General features: G+C 38.9%; 1 protein-coding gene across 1 annotated transcript in view; it reads left to right on the top strand.

The window, feature by feature from the left end:
• The window catches only part of SHC3 (SHC adaptor protein 3), a 583,606-nt gene that overhangs the window by 383,156 nt on the left and 180,339 nt on the right, over positions 1–20,111 (top strand). The window contains exon 7 of the mRNA XM_044064309.1: positions 12,743–12,869. Coding sequence (XP_043920244.1) covers positions 12,743–12,869 — 127 coding nt within the window. The remainder of the gene's footprint in view (positions 1–12,742; positions 12,870–20,111) is intronic.

Below are 20,111 nucleotides of genomic sequence, written 5' to 3'. Positions count from 1 at the left end.
GGAGTAACTTTGTTGACATAAATTATATCAATCACAGACTCAAAGTGACAAGACTCAATATATTCTGTCTAACTAAATCAGCCACTATCTCACTGCATCCCCCTCTGCCCTAGATGTTCTTCGTGTTTCACTGTTGCAGTCATAACTGTAGGGTGATCCTGCCGGGAAGGCAGCCCGAGGTCGGCCAGAATCCCAAAGTCTGGGTCCGACATCGGCTGTACCAGCAAGCACCCTGACGTCAGAACGCAGGGATATAAAGCTGACAGCCGACGCCATCTTCTCTAGTCTTTCTTGCCGTGCGGTGGAAAGCAGCTCGCAAATCGTTGGTTGGCGTTTTCAGACAACATGCTTTGATTCTCTTCGGTCCGAAGTTTTCTACTTCTCTTCTCAAGCTAAGTACCCCGTTGGGGAAACTTTTTTCTTGCTCCTCCGATGTCAGAAAAAGCTAATAATTGTATATCGTGTGGAAAACAAATACCTTTTAAGATTTTCACTCTTACTGTCTACCTTGCTTAGGCCCTGACCATGACGTTTCTTGCTGTCGGTTCTGTGCCAGGTTTAATTCTCGCACTATCAAGCGTAGGTAAGATTGGGCCTTGAATTATTTCGGTAGACGATTCAATTATAGGATGTCGTCGGATACTTTACCGACAACCGGAATTCAAAAGAAACGCAAAGACAAGGATAGGCCTCCGAGGTCCAAACATGATATTTTGCAGCCGGAGCCAGCTTCGGGTTCGGCGGTCGTCAGTGAGATGCTTTTGCAGCCCCTGTCGTCTGCCACTTCGGAACCGATGGCCGACACGGACTCCCATGGGGAGCCTTCTAGGCCTAGTATTTTAACTGCTGCAGGACCTTCGGACTTCGCTCCTTCAGATGGGTCCGGAACCGCTGTGCAGGTACCGGCTTCTGAGGGGGTTTTCAGGCCTTCTAATATCACTATTTCTACAAAGACAAAGGCAAAGTCAAAGACTCCTGTTAAACCAAGGGTTTCTTCACAAGCTTCCTCGAATACAGCTCCCAAGTCCCAGAAGCAATTACTTCGGATGGCTGAAGATTTACTTACAATGATTAGGGGTTCTCACCCTCCTCCAGAAAAAAGGCCTAGACAAGATATTCCTTATGATTCTTCTGATCAGGCTTCTGTGTCTTCTGTCTCTTCCTCTGACCAGGATTATTCCTTTCCTCCTTATGAGGATTCTGATGCAGAGGACTCTCTTCCCTCTGCTTCTCCCCCTGAAGATTTCTCTTTTGGGGAAACCTTACATGAGATGAAGGAGCATTTTCATTGGGAAGGTCAGGATTACTCTGCTTCCAAGAAGAGACTTAGGGAATTTCTCCTTCTCCCTCAACCCCTCCCTTTGGCTATTCCTCCTGTACTTGATATTGTGGATGATGCTTTTTCTGAAGCTAACCTTAATCCTGATTCCTTGCCGCCTGCTCCTTCTAAGCCTGATAGATTTTACAGAGTCCCTGACTCCCATCAATTCTTATTTAAGAACCCTTCTGCTGATCCTGAAACCATTTCTCAGGGTTCTAGGGCTGCTAAGGCCGTTTCATCTAAAAATCCTATCCCCTCTGAAAAGGATTCTCGTGCCTTGGACAGGTGGGGCAAGAAGGTTTACACTTCTGCTACCCTTTCTATTAGAGCTTTAAATTGCCAGTTTCATATGTTTAAGTATCAGCAATTTCTTTTGTCTGTTCTAAAGCAAAAGCTCTCTACCTTTCCGGCATGTGCAGAGGACAAGGAATTACAGGATGTATTGCATGCAACTGAACAAGTTAGCAAACATAGTTTACATTGTGGTTTTGATGCCTTAGAAGCTTCCACAAGGATCCATCCTAGGTCCCCTACTTTTCTCAATTTTCATAAATAACCTGCCCACTTCCCTCCCGACATCCACTTGTATACAGTATGCAGATGATTCCACTCTCATCTGCTCTGCTTCTTCCCCAGCAGAACTCCACTCTGCTACCCAATTGGTCTTCACTGCAGCAGAAAAATGGTTTCAACACGTCTGTCTCCTCCTAAATCCCAAAAAAACAAAACTACTACTCTTCACCCCAACCTTTAAATCCACCCCAATTACTTTTTCCATTGCATCCTGTAATGGCACTATCATCAAACCTGACTATTGCACCAAACTGCTAGGTGTCACCATAGACAATCAGCTAAATTTTGACTATCACATTGATTTAACTATCAAGACAGTCAATAAAAAGATTGGTGCCCTGTACAGACTTAAGCCCTTTCTCACGGCTACTTCCCGAGTGGCTCTCGCCCAAACTCACCTTATTTCTACATTACTGTATGCCTCTCCTTCCTTTATCAACATATCTAAAGCTAATCTGAAGAAACTAAATAATGCCTACCACAGTATAGCAAGATTTGCCACTGGCTCTCCATTCCAAACTCATCACTGTCTTAACTTAAAGAAACTAAACTGGCTTGAACTTCCAAACCTAATACTCCTACAACAACTGATCATCACTTTTAAAATTCTACATTACTCCTCCAACACACCCATACTAAACAAAATCATCACTCCTTATAAAAATCTCACTACACTCAGATCAGCCAACAAGCTTCTAGTTACCACATTGAAATCTCATAATAAATCAGGGGATTCCCTATTTGCAAACACTATCGGTTCTTACTGGAATAAACTTCCAGCAGAGCTGACCTCCCTAGCCTCATGTCACCTTTTCAAAAAACATATGAAAACTCACCTACTAATTCATTGGCTATGTCCGTGCTCCAATCCCGACTGAACTCAGCAACCTTATTACTCACTCTACTCTGCTCCTGTGTACTTTTGCACTCCTGTACTAACTTTCACTGACTTCCGCAGCCCCCTTTTGTACCATCACTCTTTTTCAAATTTCTGTTTGCATCCCCCTCTGACCTTCTGTTTTTTTCTGTCTCTTGCTTCTTTTAGCTGAGCTCCTATAATACTGCTACCTTTACATTTCATCAATATCTTTATTTCCCCCTCTCCTTCTCCAACTGGCTACTCCCTTGACTTACTTAGTCCATAATACTTGTACCTAACAATTACTGTACTTTTTCCTCTTTCTGTTTACTTTATTTTCTCCCTTTTCCTTAACTATAACTACATTACTTACCTGTTTCACTAGCAACCTGCATATTTAACACTGTATAATAACCAGTTTAGCCAATACCTGTTTTTGTTGTCATGACTAGTTACTAGTGATATTTTTTTAACTTTAATTTGTATTTTCTAAGACTGGAGCTTATTCTCCTCAGCCCCTTGTCTGAACTTTGTTTGTCATTTACTCAGACTAGTCCATGAAAACCATATATGCATTTGTATTTTACCTTAGTACATTATGTTATTGTTTGTTTATTAGTTACTTCCTAATCTGTAGTGTCTTAGTCTGATAGTGGAGCTTTTCTCCTCGGGCCTCTGCTGAAAATGGACATGTATCCAGCCAGACTAGCCCGGTTAACAAATGTAAAATAAAAAATAAAAATAAAATAAAAATTCTTGCAGGGCCGCTGCCTCTGGTACTGTTATCAGGAGACATGCTTGGCTTCGTGAGCAGAATTTACCAGAACAGGTTAAGGCTAAGCTGTTAGATGCCCCTGTTCAGCATGATGTTTTATTTGGATCCAAGGCTGAGGAGGTTATTAAAAAGATGGAAGAAAAAGCAAAATCTATGCAGACTGTTAAAGATTTTTTACAAGTTCAGCCTCCTAGATTTTCTAGAAATTGGCCCTCCAAAAATTGGTCTTTTCCCACATCTGACAGGCCTCAAAGGGGAAGATATAGATGCTCCAGAGGCCGGGGGCAGGCTCAGGCCTCTTACAGGTCCAGGGAATGGACTGCTTCTTCACCTAGAAGGGGAGAAGACAGACCTCAATCACAAAAGAAGCAGACCCAATGACTCTCTCCGTTGGGCTACAGGTCCTCCTTGCCTGGAAGCCCCTCTCGGAGGAAAACTTTCTCTTTTCTACCAAAATTGGACTCATATTACCCAGGACAAATGGGTTTTAGACGTGATTTTAAGAGGCTACAAATTCCACCTTCATACTCTGCCAAGGTCTTCAGGCTGGCCGGATCTGCCAAAACATCAATGGTCAGAGGGCCTTAAATCAAGTGGACGCCTTATTGGCCATGAAAGCCATAGAACCTGTTCCACTTCCAGAGATGGGAAAAGGTTTTTACTCCAGACTATTTCTGGTCCCAAGGAAACAAAACTCATGGAGACCTATTCTGGACCTCTCAGTGTTAAATACCTTTCTGGAGATTCCAAAATTCAAGATGCTTACTCTGCAACAACTTCTTCCCATGCTCTCCCAGGATGCTTGGATGGTGACATTGGACTTGAAGGAAGCCTATTTACACATTCCCATCAGACAGGAATGCAGAAAATACCTCAGATTCAAGGCAGGTTCGAGACACTTTCAATTCTCTGTACTGCCCTTTGGCTTATCTACTGCGCCCAGAGTCTTTACCAAGTGTCTGGCTCCAGTAGTAGCTTATTGCAGACTCCAAGGAATTCAAATTTACCCCTACCTGGACGACTGCCTTATTCAGGTGGACAGCAAGGATCTTTTACTTCAACATCTGCAGTTTGTTCAGCATCTTCTCCTACTACTGGGATTCTCAGTGAACAAAAACAAGTCACATTTGATCCCCTCTCAACAAATGATCTTTTTGGGAGCTCTTCTAAACACAAGCCTACAAAAGGCCTTCCTTACTCAAGAAAAACAAGTACAGCTGGCATCAATTTTCAAGACCTTGGCTACTTTAACTCGGCTCACTGCAAGGAAATTCCTACAGGCTTTGGGCTACATGGCTTCTTGCATCCTGTTGATTCCAAATGCAAGGCTTCATATGAGAAAACTTCAATGGTACCTAAAGAGTGTATGGTCTCAGCATTACCACAGCCTGGAAACAATGATACCTCTGATTCCCTGCCTCCAAAAAGAGCTCCTATGGTGGTCCAGGGCTTGTGCTTTAAACGGAGGGAATCCCTTTCGTCTACCTCATCCTGTTCAGATCATAACCACAGACGCCTCGGATTATGCTTGGGGAGCTCATTACCTAAACATTTGCCAGCAGGGATACTGGACAAAGAAGCATCTTACCTGGCACATCAACTTGAAGGAAATGTTGGCAGTCCAAAGTGCTCTTCTAGCCTTCCAGAGTCTTCTGCAACCGGGCCATCTTTTGATTCGCACAGACAATACCACAGTCATGTGGTACATAAACAAGCAAGGGGGCTCTCACTCCTACCCCCTTTGCAGACTAGCCATGAGTTTATGGGACACAGCTCTAAATCTGAATCTGCATCTTCAAGCTCAATTCATTCCAGGAAAACAGAATCTCTTAGCAGACAGCCTAAGCAGAAATCTTTTGGATCCTCACGAATGGATGCTGGACCCCAACATATTCAGCAGGATTACAGCAGTTTGGGGATTCCCTCAGATACATCTGATTGCATCTCATCTCAATCATCAGCTGCCTCTCTTTTGCACCAGGTCCTTCCACAAAGCAGCTTGGAAAGTGGTTGCCCTGTCTTTCAGCTGGAGGAATCTTTCAGGATATGCCTTCCCTCCTCTTCCTCTTCTGCCTCAGGTGTTACTGAAAATAACAGGACAAACCCAAGCTTTTCATTTTGATAGCTCCAAATTGGCCTCGGCAGTTTTGGTATCCAACTTTAAGACACCTGTTCTTGGAACCTCCTTGGATTCTGCCTCTGTTTTCTTCTCTTCTGTCCCAGCATCAGGGTCAGATGCTACACTCTCAAATCAAGACTCTTTGCCTGGCAGCTTGGCTCTACAAGGGCCTTTGATTCCTTCTGCTTTTCCCAAACAAGTTTTGGATGTTCTCTTAGAAGCTAGGCGCCCTAGCACTAGAAAATCCTATGCTTCTAAATGGAAAAGATTTTGTATTTGGATGCGGGACCGAGGTTCTAATCCTCTTTTGCCTGACATTTCTTCCATTTTACTTTACCTCTCAGACCTTTTGCTTAAAGGCCTCTCCTTTTCTTCCAATAAAATCCATGCTTCTGCTATCTCGGCTCATTACAACACTGATCCCCCCATTTTCTCTCACCAGCTGGTGAGACAATTCTTGAGAGGGGCTAAGAATTTAAGACCTCCCAGAACTCCTCCTGTTCCTGCTTGGGATCTTAATTATGTTTTGGAAAAACTAACTTTATCCCCCTTTGAGCCTGCGGCTGCTTCGGATATCAAGTTTTTATCCTGGAAGACAGCTATTTTATTAGCTTTGACTTCTGCCAGAAGGGTTTCAGAGTTGCAAGCTGTCATGGCTGTGGAACCATACCTTATTTTCCACCAAGACAGAGTTGCCTTGAGGACCAATCCTACATTTATGCCTAAGGTGATTTCTAAAGTGGCTTTAAATCAGACTATTCACCTTTCTACTTTCTTTCCAAATCCTCAAAACAAAGGGGAAAGGATTTTGCATTCATTGGACGTACACAGACAACTAAGGTTTTACCTGGATAGAACTAAAGATTTCAGAAAATCTGATCAGTTGCTTATCTCTTATGCCTCTAGTTCTCTAGGCAAGGCTATCTCTAAACAAACAATTTCCAAATGGATTACTCATGGGATAAGGTTTTGTTACTCTCACTTTGGGAAGCAAATTCCAGGTACTGTTAGAAGTCATTCTACTAGAGCAGCTGCTACTTCAGCAGCTTTTCTCAGGGGAGTTCCTACCAAGGACATTTTGGAAGCTGCCACTTGGAGTTCAGTGCATACTTTCTCTAAGCACTATAATCTCCCTTTGTATTCTAAGTCTAGGGCAGGTTTTGCCTCTGCTGTCTTGCAGGGTCTTCTGGCTGCCCCTTCTTCTGCATAACCTCCTCCCTCATCACAGCTTTGGGATTCCACCCTACAGTTATGACTGCAACAGTGAAACACGAAGAACATAGTACAGTTGTGTACACCTACTATAAATGTAGATGTTCGAGTATCTTCACTGTTGCAGTCGGTGTTTCCCTCCCACCTATCCTCTCTTATCTTCCTCTTCTTTTGTGGTGTATTTGTGTTTCCTTTTTGGACACCTTTTGGTTATTTTGGGGGACTTCTGACATCTGGGGCAAGAAAGACTGGAGAAGATGGCGTCGGCTGTCAGCTTTATATCCCTGCGTTCTGATGTCAGGGTGCTTGCTGGTACAGCCGACGCAGGACCCAGACTTTGGGATTCTGGCTGACCTCGGGCTGCCTGCCGGCAGGATCACCCTACAGTTATGACTGCAACAGTGAAGACACTCGAACATCTACATTTATGGTAGGTGTACACAACTGTACTTTTCATCACCCTTTTTCCTCATCTATCCAAAACTAATTCTCCTTAACAGTCTAGGTAGTCCCAACCATTCTTACATTTCTAAATACTGTAATTCTCAGTCCTAAGTGTTCATTATCCACCACATTCCCCTTTCTGATATTGCGTAGTTAACCTGATTCTTCTTTTTATTATTTCAATTGCCAGAACTCACAGGTAACTGTATTTATTGCAATGTTATCTTTCTCTCTTTAGCATATACAAGCCTGAGTCTATTTCTAATCAATGTTCAGCATTATACCAATACTAGCTATGTATATATTGTTTCCAAATAAAGTTTTGTACGTATTGTAAAGCTTTTTCTGTCATGTATGCTCACTTATCTATATTTTGTATTCCTTCTGATATCATGTAACTGTATTTTATGTGCATGTCAAAACTGATGTTAAATGTGGAGCTTTTCTTCCCAGGTCTTCACTCGTAAGGGATATTATCTCATTTGGGCCTTTTCTGGTAAACAATATATATATATATATATATATATATATATATATATATATATATATATATATATATATATATATATATATATATATATATATATATATATATATATATATATATAAACATCATTTTTACATACTTTTCCCAGCCCTGCAATATCACTGTGACAAAAGCCCTAATTATGATGATGTTAGTAGGTCCCTAAGCCACAAGCAACCATTACAGAAAAATGTCTGTTTATTTTCTTTTGCTAATAGATTGGCTTTAAGAAGAAATGGCAGATGCATAATGCTGCCTCTTTTCATGAGCAACAAAGCTACACCAAACAAATAAACCATATACTAAACAGCTGCAGAAGTGAATCATAATCACTGGTCTTCCCAGGATTTTACAGCCCTGTTCTCAGTTCATTGCTTTCCAGTGCAATCTTACCAACATCAAGACTTGACTGAGAATATTTTGCAGATACACTCACACAGACAGTGCTTCCCAGGAGGTGGTAATGATGTACCCATTTTTCAATGCCTTAGCTTCCTTGCCTGTGGCACCTTCTAGGTGCTCAGAGATGAGCATGCAGAAGGATGTGGTCATCACACTACCATGGCAACTCAGCCATCTCCCCTCTTCCATTAAGATAATGTCACTATGTGCATTCCCAGCCTTTGGCAGGGATTAACTACATGGTACATCCAAGTTCATGACCTCCTCCTAGGATTGTCACCCCATCCTTCCCTGTGTGAGTCTCAGATGTCTGAGCTGCTAAATGAACCCTGTCACCTCAAATGTATACAGGCTTTTATCCCTTTACAATCTGCTGTTGGCTTTTTCTTGTTTTTACATTACATTACATTGATCATCTAACCAATCTCTCACACCAAATACACACAATTACTGTCAACTCTTAAAATGGGTCATCCATGATATAGTTGTTCTGTAGCTATGGTAAAAAGAGTTAGCCTTCAAAGTAGTAATACACAAATACAGTGTCAATACCCTTATCTACTAATAAATAAGCAACTAGCCAGAAACTTTTATAATTGAATAGTAAAATACTTAAGTTAACGGAAATTAGGCAATAAGTTGAAAAAGTCAAATAAAAATACGAACAAATATATGCTTGCACAGTATAAATAAAATAATATAGAAAGCAACAGAAAAAAAACCCACTAATGTGTATGCATACTGTATGCCTCAGTTTTACACCTACAGCCAGGCATTCCACTTTAGTACTGCAGAGCTTCTTTTTCTTTCTTTTCTTACCACTTCATCAGCAAACTGAAAATGCAGATAAACTATATAGGTTCATAGGTAGGTACTAGGCTATTGGCCCTAGGGCCTATATAAGCCTAGCCAAAAAGGTACCATGGCTTTCACCACCAAAGAAAATTATTTTCCTGCGCCCCTGTCGAGCAGAGCCACAGAAGTGATCCCTGGGGTGAATTTCCTATTTCCCATCCAATTATCAAGATTTTTCTTGAAGAGTGCTAATGAGGAGCTCTGTTTGACATAGACATAGATCTGTTCCAGAGTATGGGAAGTCTCTGGAACAGGAATCTATCCCTCTAGCATGTTCTGTTTATTGTGGTGACAAGGTTTAGGTCCCTAGAGCGTGTAGCTCGGAGGGATTGGTATTTCTTTAAGTGGAGCATGTCCAACAGCTCTGGGTTTAACATAGCTTTGTATGTTAGGCAGAGATCACCTTTGAGTAGGCGATATGCAACGGAGTAAAGCTGTTGTTTTTTGAGACGGTCTGCGTAGGGCATCTGTTTGAGGCCAGTGATCCTCTTTGTAAGGTATTTCTGTGGCCTTTGCAGTTGTTGTAGATGTCTTGTGAGGTACATACCAAAAGGGGTGTTGTAGTCTATTATGAGTCTAATGAGTGATGAGTAGATGGTAACAATGACCTCTTTTTTTCTGGATGAGAAACCTTTTGTGATGAGGTTTACCACATAGAAGGATTTCCTGACCACTGTGGCAATGTGATTATCAAAGGAGATAATAAGATAATAAAAGGATATAAAACTATAAAATGGTCTTTATTTTTTTAATTTATGTATTTATTTGGCTATTGCCATGATATGGTTGTTTTTTTTTTTCAATTTTTTGCTCCAGACTTTGTGACTTTTACTGTCGAACCATTCCAATTTGTCAGTTTTCATTTCAGTCATGCAAGACTTTCTATAAAAGCACCCTTAATGACAAAGCTAGCTAATGACAATGTCTTTCTTCCTCAGAAGAATCCTTAAGACAAACTTGCTGAAACTTTGGGACCAAGCCAAAAGCTGCCAGAAATTAAGACAATAATTATTTTTGAATAATAGTTTCATTTTCAGTATTTAAACAGTATATAATTAAATATTTTCTCATTGTTTCATTTATGCATCAGATGCCATTTCTTTTGGCTGTACACAGGAATTCTTTTTCACATTGTCAAAGGGTGACTGTGTTCACAAATGATAAAATTTAGACATGGATCCCAGCAGTGATGAGAGACCATAATATGACTATGCTGAACATATTTGCCAATCATATATACAGTTACCAAAGTAATAATGTTAACATTGGAAGTGCAGAGTTTGACCATGTCCTGTATTGTCAAGGCATTAATAATTGAATCACTCTTTTCAAATTAAGTACAGTTGCTCACTGTTGCTATTCTGATTTTGAAAATATATGTTTCATATTTCCTATTAAATTATCTTTTCTCCATTAACTAAGACTTTGACAACTGTTGCTCAGTATATAAACTCAAAAGATCATAATGCTAACAGATATCAATGTTGCCAGTATTCTGAATATTAAAACATAAGCATTTATAAGACAGTAGTTACAGTCACACTCTCTATCTTCTTAACTTCAGCCATTTTAATTTAAATGTTATCACACTTACATGTTAACCTTTTATCTACCAACCCCCTCCCCCACAGCATATTTGACAGTAATTAATATATTGATTTTGTTATTATTTTCTGTTGTGGAAACTACATTACATTAAATGCATCCAGTAATATATATTTTGTTTTTAAATATAGATGATAACAGCTTTTAAAACAGTTAGGAATTTTTGCTTCATCTCTTTCCTATGAATTTCAGAAATATTTTCTAGGTAACAGTCCATTGGTGATATAAGACCTAGAACTCTATGTACAGTTAATGTTCATTCTTTCATCCTTACACATCACAATTGAATGATGTCACTAAATGAGAAATCCTTAGTCACTAAGAATGCTTAGCCGTAAGTAATTTGATTTACACCTGGTATATATTACTAATGAATCAGAAAGGCCAGTAGAAATAGTGAAGTTATTTGCTGATGAATTAGATTGGTGAACATGATTATTTCAACACTGTTATAGCTCAGAAAAATTGTGTGTGTGTGTGTGTGTGTGTGTGTGTGTGTGTGTGTGTGTGTGTGTGTGTGTGTGTGTGTGTGTGTGTGTATATATATATATCTTGTTATATCATGAGGTAGATTTCATATTTATGAGAACATGGGAAAACAAAAACAGCTCATAAGTTAAATGATTTATAGGTGACTTACAAGACCTGCCTTTATATGTGCTTATTATTATTTCAAGACAACACAGTAGTTCATTAATAGACTTTCTTAAAGACCTCTTAAACTTTCACTTGGAATCAAAATTAACTTTTAAAGTAATTCTACATTTGATTTTCTGTATTGTCTCTCTTGTTTCTTTAACTCTGTTCAAGATTCTGTGTGCATTCTGTCTAGGGCCAAATTTAGAAAATGGGTGCCTTCCCTCTGTACTTGGTTTCAGTTATCTGTAAAATGGAGGCTTGAGATTTTAGTCTGGTTCTCCATGTATTCCTGTGTCATGGTAAAGTTTGCAATGATATGGTGTTAGTATGCATTACTGTTTCATTGGGTTTACTTTGAATTAATCCTGGAGAACACAAGTACAGAACAATGTAAGCAGGGGACATGTGTGCCATTGGACAAGTGCCACAGATGGTCACTGAAATATTATATGATGGCCTTGTCATTTTAGTCTTCAGTGCAGCTAACACTTATGCTGGATATCAAAGCCACATTGCCATGAAAAGGACAGATGCTGTTTGGATACTGATCTTGCTTCCTGACTAGCTTTTCAGAATCACTCTACACCACTGAATAGTATTTGTAGTGTTTGTAGTGATGTGTTACGATGAAGAAACAACATTTAGGAACTGTTGATGCGTCTGGGTAACTGCACCACTGGCAAAGTTTGCTTTGACTGATGAAAACAATGTCAATGATCACTGTTTCACTGTGTTGTTTCACTGTTTTACAACCACCTTAGGAAATGTTATGTAATCCCTTATTTCACATCTATAACTAGTGCAATGGAAAGTAATGGTATTGGTGTATAACAAAGAGGATAGTGACTATATCTCTCATTGATAATAACCTGTTTATTAGGTATTTGAAACATGGATTTCAAAGATATGCAACAAACTTTTGTTGTGGTCTGCACCCCAGTCATAATATTTGATAGTACATGGAGATTTGTTTGTAATTATACAAAGGGCAGCAGTTTGAATACTAGCAGTCGGACTGTGAACTTCTGACAAGTGTTTAGGTTAGTAATATCAAGGTTCGTATGTAAGTAAACATGAATAACATCACCTGTGATGTATGAACCTCTGTATAACTACTTTATGATTTGTTTGATTTGGGTAATAATAATGCTCCATGTACTACAAAGTTATTAAAAATATGACTGTATACATGTGTGTCTATGTGCACACAAAACAAAAAAAATAAAGGAAAGATTTCAACTGAAAAGTGAAACTTGTTCAAAATCTAAGCTTTGTGATAGAAATTACAGATATATCAGATACATCCAATTTAAGCTTTTACTACATTGTTTTTTTGTAAATCTTATAAAAGTTACATAGATGAAGCAGAGCGCTAACCCTGAAACAACTATCTTTGAATGTGTTTCTTACAGCATGCCATATTTTAGAATGCTGCGATGGCTTGGCTCAGGATGTTATCAGCACAATAGGACAAGCATTTGAACTTCGGTTTAAGCAATACCTACAATGTCCATCCAAGCTTCATGCACTTCATGACAGGTAAACATCTCTCACTTGCCTTTCCAGAGTTCATCTTCAGTCATAAATTCGTTCCTCTTTCTCTTCTCATGTCCAATCCAACTCATTACTTGTCAGAAAACTTTCAGTGACTGAGTTCCTCATCTCTAGTTTTATTCTTTCTACTCTTCTCCTGAAACATATCTCCGTGCCTTATTTCTTATTTTGTTAAGTAGTCGGTGTATGTTTTTGTCTTAAAATCATGCCTTACTGTAACATTTTCTACCAGCTTGTTCATCTTCAGCTTGTCTCTTTATCTCTTCTTTTCTTTCCATTCTCCCTCCATACTCATTTTTGTAATGCATACTTCAAGTTGTTATTTTCTGTTAATTGCCTATAATGATACGTTTATCACAACTAGAAAATGTATGAAAGAAATGGTTAAAAATGCAGTGCAGTCCATTACAAAAATGATAAAAAATGACCAAGATGCCTGAAAAAATATACCACACACAAAAAATTTGTAGGTGTGGTAAATTTTTTTCAGGAAAAAAAAAAAGAAAAAGATCTCATAGAGATTTTCCAGGAAAAGAAAAATGCAAGGCAGCTCACTGGCATAGAGGCAGAGAATCTGTCTGTGACATTGGAAGCCTGGGATTGACTAGTAACCTGAAGGTGGGCTACTTGATGGAAGGTTAGGCCTGAGCAGCCATGGGGGATTCCTGCAGAATGTTACTCTGTCGCAGAGCTCAGGGGGGCATCCTTAGTGTATTGCAAGTGCATATGCACACATGGGAGGGGGACAAACGGCAGTGCTCACAATTACATCCATGCATTATTACATACACCTGTACTCATGGAAGTTTAAGGCATACAGGAAAAAAGAACTGCCGTCAGGCATGGATAATGCATGGTGGAGGTGTTTTGATCTGCTCTTACTCTACCTGAACATGGATGAATGCTCTGCTAGCCATAGGTTTTCATCCCTGGTTTGGATTATCTCACAAGGTGTCAAAAATCTGAACAAATCCCCAACTGATACAGTAAAACAGGAATGTATAGTCTACATAGACTACTTCCAAATGGAAAAGTGTAGCACAGCTGTACATTTTGGAAGACAATGTAGGCCTCCTCTCCAAGATGTATCTAAACTATCACTAAAGGAATACCCATGAGAGCTACAAATGAGAATCAGTGGGCTGGCTGACAAATGGGCCACTGAAGTCAACAGAGAACTTGACTTGTTCGAGCTCAGGCAAAGAAATAGACTCTTTAATTAAACATGTGGTGACTGAGTAGATGCACTGATCTGAGAAGCCTTTTCAGGCATGACAAAAGAGAGCAAACAGACAACAAACTTCTTAGAGCAACACAACAAAAAGACAAACATTTATCTGCACAACTCAGTACTGTATGACAGCACTAACTGTATGTGTAGAAGATAATAATATAGAAAAGTTACATAGACGTATATACAGTGCAGATGACTTGATGTAGCATGCATGTAAAAAAGAAGGTTTTATATGAAGTTATGCTGTTGGTATCCTTTGTACAATTGGTTCCCTTTTATGAATGTAGGAGATGAGTACATACAGTGGATATAAAAAGTTTGCACACCCTTGTTAAAATGCCAGGTTTTTGTGATATAAAAAAATGAGACCACAAAAAATAATTTCAAAGATTTTTCCACCTTTAATGTGACCTATAACCCATACAATTCAATTAAAAAACAAGCAAATCTGTTAGGGGAAAAATTATAAAAAATAAAAATTACAATAAAATGGTTGCATAAGTGTGCACACCCTTAAACTGATACTTTGTTGAAGCACCTTTTAATTTAATTGCAACATTCAGTCTTCTTGGGTAGGAGTCTATCAGCATGGCACATCTTGACTTGGCAATATTCGCCCACTCTTCCTTGCAAAAGTGCTCCAAATCTGTCAGATTGTGAGGGCATCTCTTGTGCACAGCCCTCTTCAGGTCACTCCACAGATTTAGGTATGGGCTCTGGCTGGGCCATTCCAAAACTTTACTTTTCTTCTGGTGAATCCATTTTTTTGTTGATTTGGATGTATGCTTGGGGTCATTGTCATGTTGAAAGGTGAAATGTCTCTTCATCTTCAACTTTCTAGCAGACGCCTGAAGGTTCTGGGCCAAAAGTGACTGGTATTTGGAACTGTTCATAATTCCCTCCACCTTGACTAAAGCCCCAGTTCCAGCTGAAGAAAAGCAACCCCAAAGCATGATACTGCCACTACCATGCTTCACCATAGGGATGATATTCTTTTGGTGATGAGAAGTGTTGTTTTTGCGCCACATGTACCTTTTGGAATTGTGGCCAAAAAGTTCAACCTTGGTCTCATTAGACCATAACACATTTTCCCACATGCTTTTGGGAGACTTGATGTATTGTTTTGCAAATTTTAGCTGAGACTGGATGTTTTTCTGTGCAAGAAAATGTTTCCATCTTGCAACCCTACCCCATAGTCCAGACATCTGGAGAATACGGGAGACTGTTGTCACATGTAGTACACAACCAGTACTTGCCAGAAATTCCTGCAGCTCCTTCAGTGTTGCTGTAGGTCTCTTGGCAGCCTTCCTGACCAGTTTTCATCTTGTAATCAATTTTGGAGGGACATCCAGTTCTTTGCAACGTCACTGTTGTCCCATATTTTCTCCACTTTTTGATGACTGTCTTCACTGTGTTCCATGGTATATCCAATGCTATGGAAATTTTTTTGTACCCTTCTCATGACTGATACAATGCAGCGGTGGTAGGGCGGTAGCGTTGTTACCTCACAGCAAGAGGTTCTCCCATTCGATTCTCGGCTGGGCTTGCGAGTGCCTTCTGTGTGGAGTCTGCATGTCCTCCCCGTGGTTGGGTAACGTTCGAAAGACATGCGTGTGTAAATGGGCGTGCCTTCATTGAAGGTTGGGTGTCGACCTGGCACCTCGGTGTTTTGTAAAAATCTACTGCCAATCATTAGCGGACTGGAGTTCCGCTGTGGCGACCCCTTACCGGGAAAAGCCGAAAGACAAACAACAACAACTTCTCATGACTGATACCTTTCTACAATGAGATCCCTTTGATGCTTTGTAAGCTCTCTGTGAGCCATGGCTTTTGCTGCACCAGGCAACTGAGTAAATGTCAGTAAAATCCTACTAGGACAGCTGAACTTTATTTGGGGTTAATCAGAATCTCTTTAATTGATGGCAGGTGTGCACACAAGAAGACTGAATGCTGTAATTAAATCAAAAGGTGCTTAAACAAAGTAGTAGTTTAAGGGTGTGCACACTTATGCAACCTGCTTATTGTACGTTTTTTATTTTTTATATTTTTTACCCTAACAGATTTGTTTGTTTTTCAATTGAATTCTACAGGTTATAGGTCACATTAATGGTGGGAAAAGTTTTGAAATGATTGATTGTGGTCTCATTTTTTATATCACAAAAACCTGGCATTTTAACAGGGGTGTGTACACTATTTATATCCACTGTACATTGCTACACTAAAATCAAACTGCGGCAAAAGTAATATGGTTACAAATAATGGTCCAATTTAAACCTAGTCCTACAGTATGCTTGGGTGAATGTTGATACCGGATATATTTTTCCCTAATTAAAAAGGCTAGACAAAGTAAGTGCATTTGTTTTCTTCTTGTATTTCGAGTTGACAATCCCCTGTCCTTTCCTTTCCTAGTCATTGAGAGGTTTTTTTTTTGTCTCTTCTCATTTTTCACAGGTTATTCCCACTAACCACACAGTGTTTGGTGCACTTTTCCTTACTAAGACTATAACCCAGGCTGTTAAATCTACAGGAGCTAGAAACGTCTCTACAGTTGACTGTTTCCTGGTTGATTGTTTCATTATGGAAAACAACAACAAGTACTGTTTCTGTTTGGTTGATCAACATTAACCTGTGAAGATTGAGTAGAAACAAAAAATTACATTGACCAGTAAAGGGAGGGGCAGGAAGTTTAGAATTTCTTCTTATTGGCCCAAACAAAATATGAATCTGTTTTATCACAGTGGTCTGTTTGTCAGACAGTTACACTAAGTCTCAGTCCTTGTAAACATTCTTTGGTGATATTTTTGACATAGCTTAGAGAGCCCAAAAATCAACACCATTTTATCTAATATGTATGCTGTAACAGAACATATGAGAGGTTTTCTTCTTTTTATAATCCGCTTGTCATTTTCTGTTGCATCTCTTATCCATAATTGCCACTGATTCAACAGCTAAAGTAAAATTTTAGTATTTAAGCTTTAGTCTTTGATTATTTTGATTAATATATCCAGATTAAATGTGCTCCATTAGGTGTTTGTGTGGTACAGATTTGTAGAATATTTCTTGTGCATGCCTGACCTCAAGTGGACACAGGAGGAACTGCACCTATCAAAATTAAACTGGAGATGTCACAGAAGGTATTACCGCTCATGTGGGCAGGATTACTTGCCACAAGACATTGCCAGTAGGAAATGATCCAACAAAAATTATGTGATGGAAAATAAAGGCTGTAACCATAATCCCAGGTATCTATGTAGGGGAGCATTGCTTTGATACCAAAGAGCATGTACTTTGTTTTAGTTCTGTTGATAGCTTTTTGACATCAACCCAATTCCATATCCTTTTTGAAGTTAAACCCTAGTTGAGTTTGGATAGACTTACAGATGGTGATGACTCTAAAGAGTAGTAATAAAACTTGGCCCAAATCTGAAGCATGTGCCACCCCAGCTTTAAAAGTTCTAGTTTCAGAAAGGCCATTATAGAAAACACATTGACAGTTCTATCTAATAAGCAAGTTTGAGCCTGGTTAGTAGTACAGCTTTAAATCTTAGGGGTCTGAGTTTTTCTGAGAAGAACAGAAAGATCAGAAGTTTGAAGTCCTCTTGCTAAGTCAATGAAATATCTCTGGTTAGTATTTTATTTTCCGCGTTTCAGTAAATAGTATCAGTCACTGAATGGAGTGCAGTACTGTTGTCTGTTTGGAATCCATATCGGACTAAAGAGAGAGAGAGGAGACCGTGTTTGCTGACATAGCCAAGCATTTGCTTATAAATGAGTACTTCGAAAATTTTATTCAGAGGGCAGAGGTTGATTCTAGGCCTATAATGTTCTGATGAAGAAGAGGAGGTCCTGATAAGAAGGACAGTGATGTAATTGGACAGTGTGGTTATTATATCTGGTGGGAGACAGATGATGAAAATGTGGGTGACAGATTTGGCAGTAACAGCAACTTCCATGCATACAAAGGACTAAGGAATGAGACTGAGCCAATGGATTATGGGTAGGAATCTTTTATAATATGTCTTAGAGTTTTCTTACTGTTTGTCAAGAGAAAAAAAGGGAAAGATGTGTGGAAGGAAAGGAAACTGAGGGCTTTCTGGGGTGTTGTGGATGGATTAAGCTTAGCAGATGAAGATGGGTTAGGTAGTGATACAACTTTTATGACGTCATTTGCAAAATGATACAAAGAATCATCATGACTGACCTTTCAGAGGATTGCACTAATAATTTAATATTTGTAAAACTGTAATAATTTTCAAAAAAAAAAAAAACAGTTTAGATTGATGAGACATGCATAAGTACATGGCTTTGGAGTACTGATGTTAGTTCTACATGTTTTAGAGAGGGGGGAGGGGGCAAAGAAGTCCAAATTCTGTTTTTGTGACTTTCCACTAGTATAAGGCTTTAACCTTATTGTCTCCTTTAAGTCATCTGAACCTTTTAAGAAACAGTTTGTTGATGATAGATTCAAGCAGGCTATAAAAATAAATGCAGGGCATTTATGTAATTTATTTCTAGACAAATCTGATGGTAATTAATTGTATCTTGCTGTAGCAAATCTTGTGCTTTAAATCTGGAATGGACATGCTGTGATTAGATCATGTTTTTTTCTTTTTGCCTTTTATATCAATATGTAGCAATGACATGGCAATGTTTAGTATCACGGTCTGCATACATTTACAAGGTCTGTTTGTTTTTAATATATCACGGGGAGAGTCGTTACCATTAAAGGGGTGAGTGTGGTAATCATCAAGATAATTTCCATTAGGTTGCATAAGGACAGGGCATAGCAGATTTCGTTTTTAGTTTGGCTTAACCTGTTCAAAGTGAAGGTGCTCATAACCTTACATCACTATAAGTAATGTGTCCTTAAACAGTTTGAGTGATGAGGGGGTATAATTAGATTTGTCTACCAATTAGAAACCGAATCACTGTCCAGCTGGGGGAAGCTTCCACAGTCATATTTCTCCCATTGACAAGTTTTAAATTCAAGTTATTTTTTACTTTGACAGATGAAAAAATAATCCCTATTATTTTCCAGGACTATTGTGCCCCAAAATATGATATGTTTGACTAATTAATCTAGTTTCTTTATTGAGTTAGGATTATGTAATGCCAGTAATGTCTAGAGCTTCCCATTTTAACCCCCCCTTAAGGGAAATCCATTTTTACTGAAACTATTAGAATTTAGTAGGACTATTCTGAGCCCGTATTTTGGATGTTATTTAGTGTGTGTGGTCGCTTGATAAAAAGGTAAGCAAGGAAGTTACATAGTAACTTTATACTGAATAATGTTTTGCTGGTTCCTAGAACAAGGGTTATTATTGCTGTCTCCTACATACATCAATTTTAAAAGTAAGTAATAAAGTCGAGTAAAGTCTGTTTTATGTTAGAACTTGGTAGGACCAGAAATTGTACATATTTTCTTGGTGTGACCCTGAAGTGGTTGTTGAAAAATGAAGTCCTATAGGAATATATTGCTTTGAAACTGTAATGGGTTGATGAAAATTATGTAAGATTAATTTAGATTCAAATAATACTTAGCTCTGAGAGACTTACAGTTTTGGGTGCATCAGCCATGGGTAAGACAAATAATTGCAATTAACAGTTCTAAAAAGTAAGTGAGGTAAAATGTTTAAACCATGTCATTTTATTAAACACATGTAATAAATGATGGTTTTAAAGAAAAGTTTGGGGAGTAAAGGATATTAATCTTTATAATTTTTGTATTTGTTCGGAGTGGGATTAAGATAAAAATGTAATATTAATAAGCTGTGCTATCATGAAGCTGAACAATAGAAGCAATCTGCAGTATGTTTTAAAGGTCAGTTAAAGGAGGTATCTTTGTGAAGGGTAAATGTAATGATATGGGGGTAATTGGGAACAGTGAATGGGCAAAGGAAGAAAGCATGGTAGACCCAGTACTTGGTCCAGAACAATCGGTTCATGCATACATATATTTGGATTGTAGGCTAAATGCATGGAGTTTATCACAA

Source organism: Protopterus annectens, chromosome 2.part2, assembly GCF_019279795.1.
Source record: "Protopterus annectens isolate FY-2018-M chromosome 2.part2, PAN1.0, whole genome shotgun sequence".
Lineage (NCBI taxonomy): Eukaryota > Metazoa > Chordata > Ceratodontiformes > Protopteridae > Protopterus > Protopterus annectens.
This window is presented reverse-complemented; position numbering and strand designations above follow the sequence as displayed.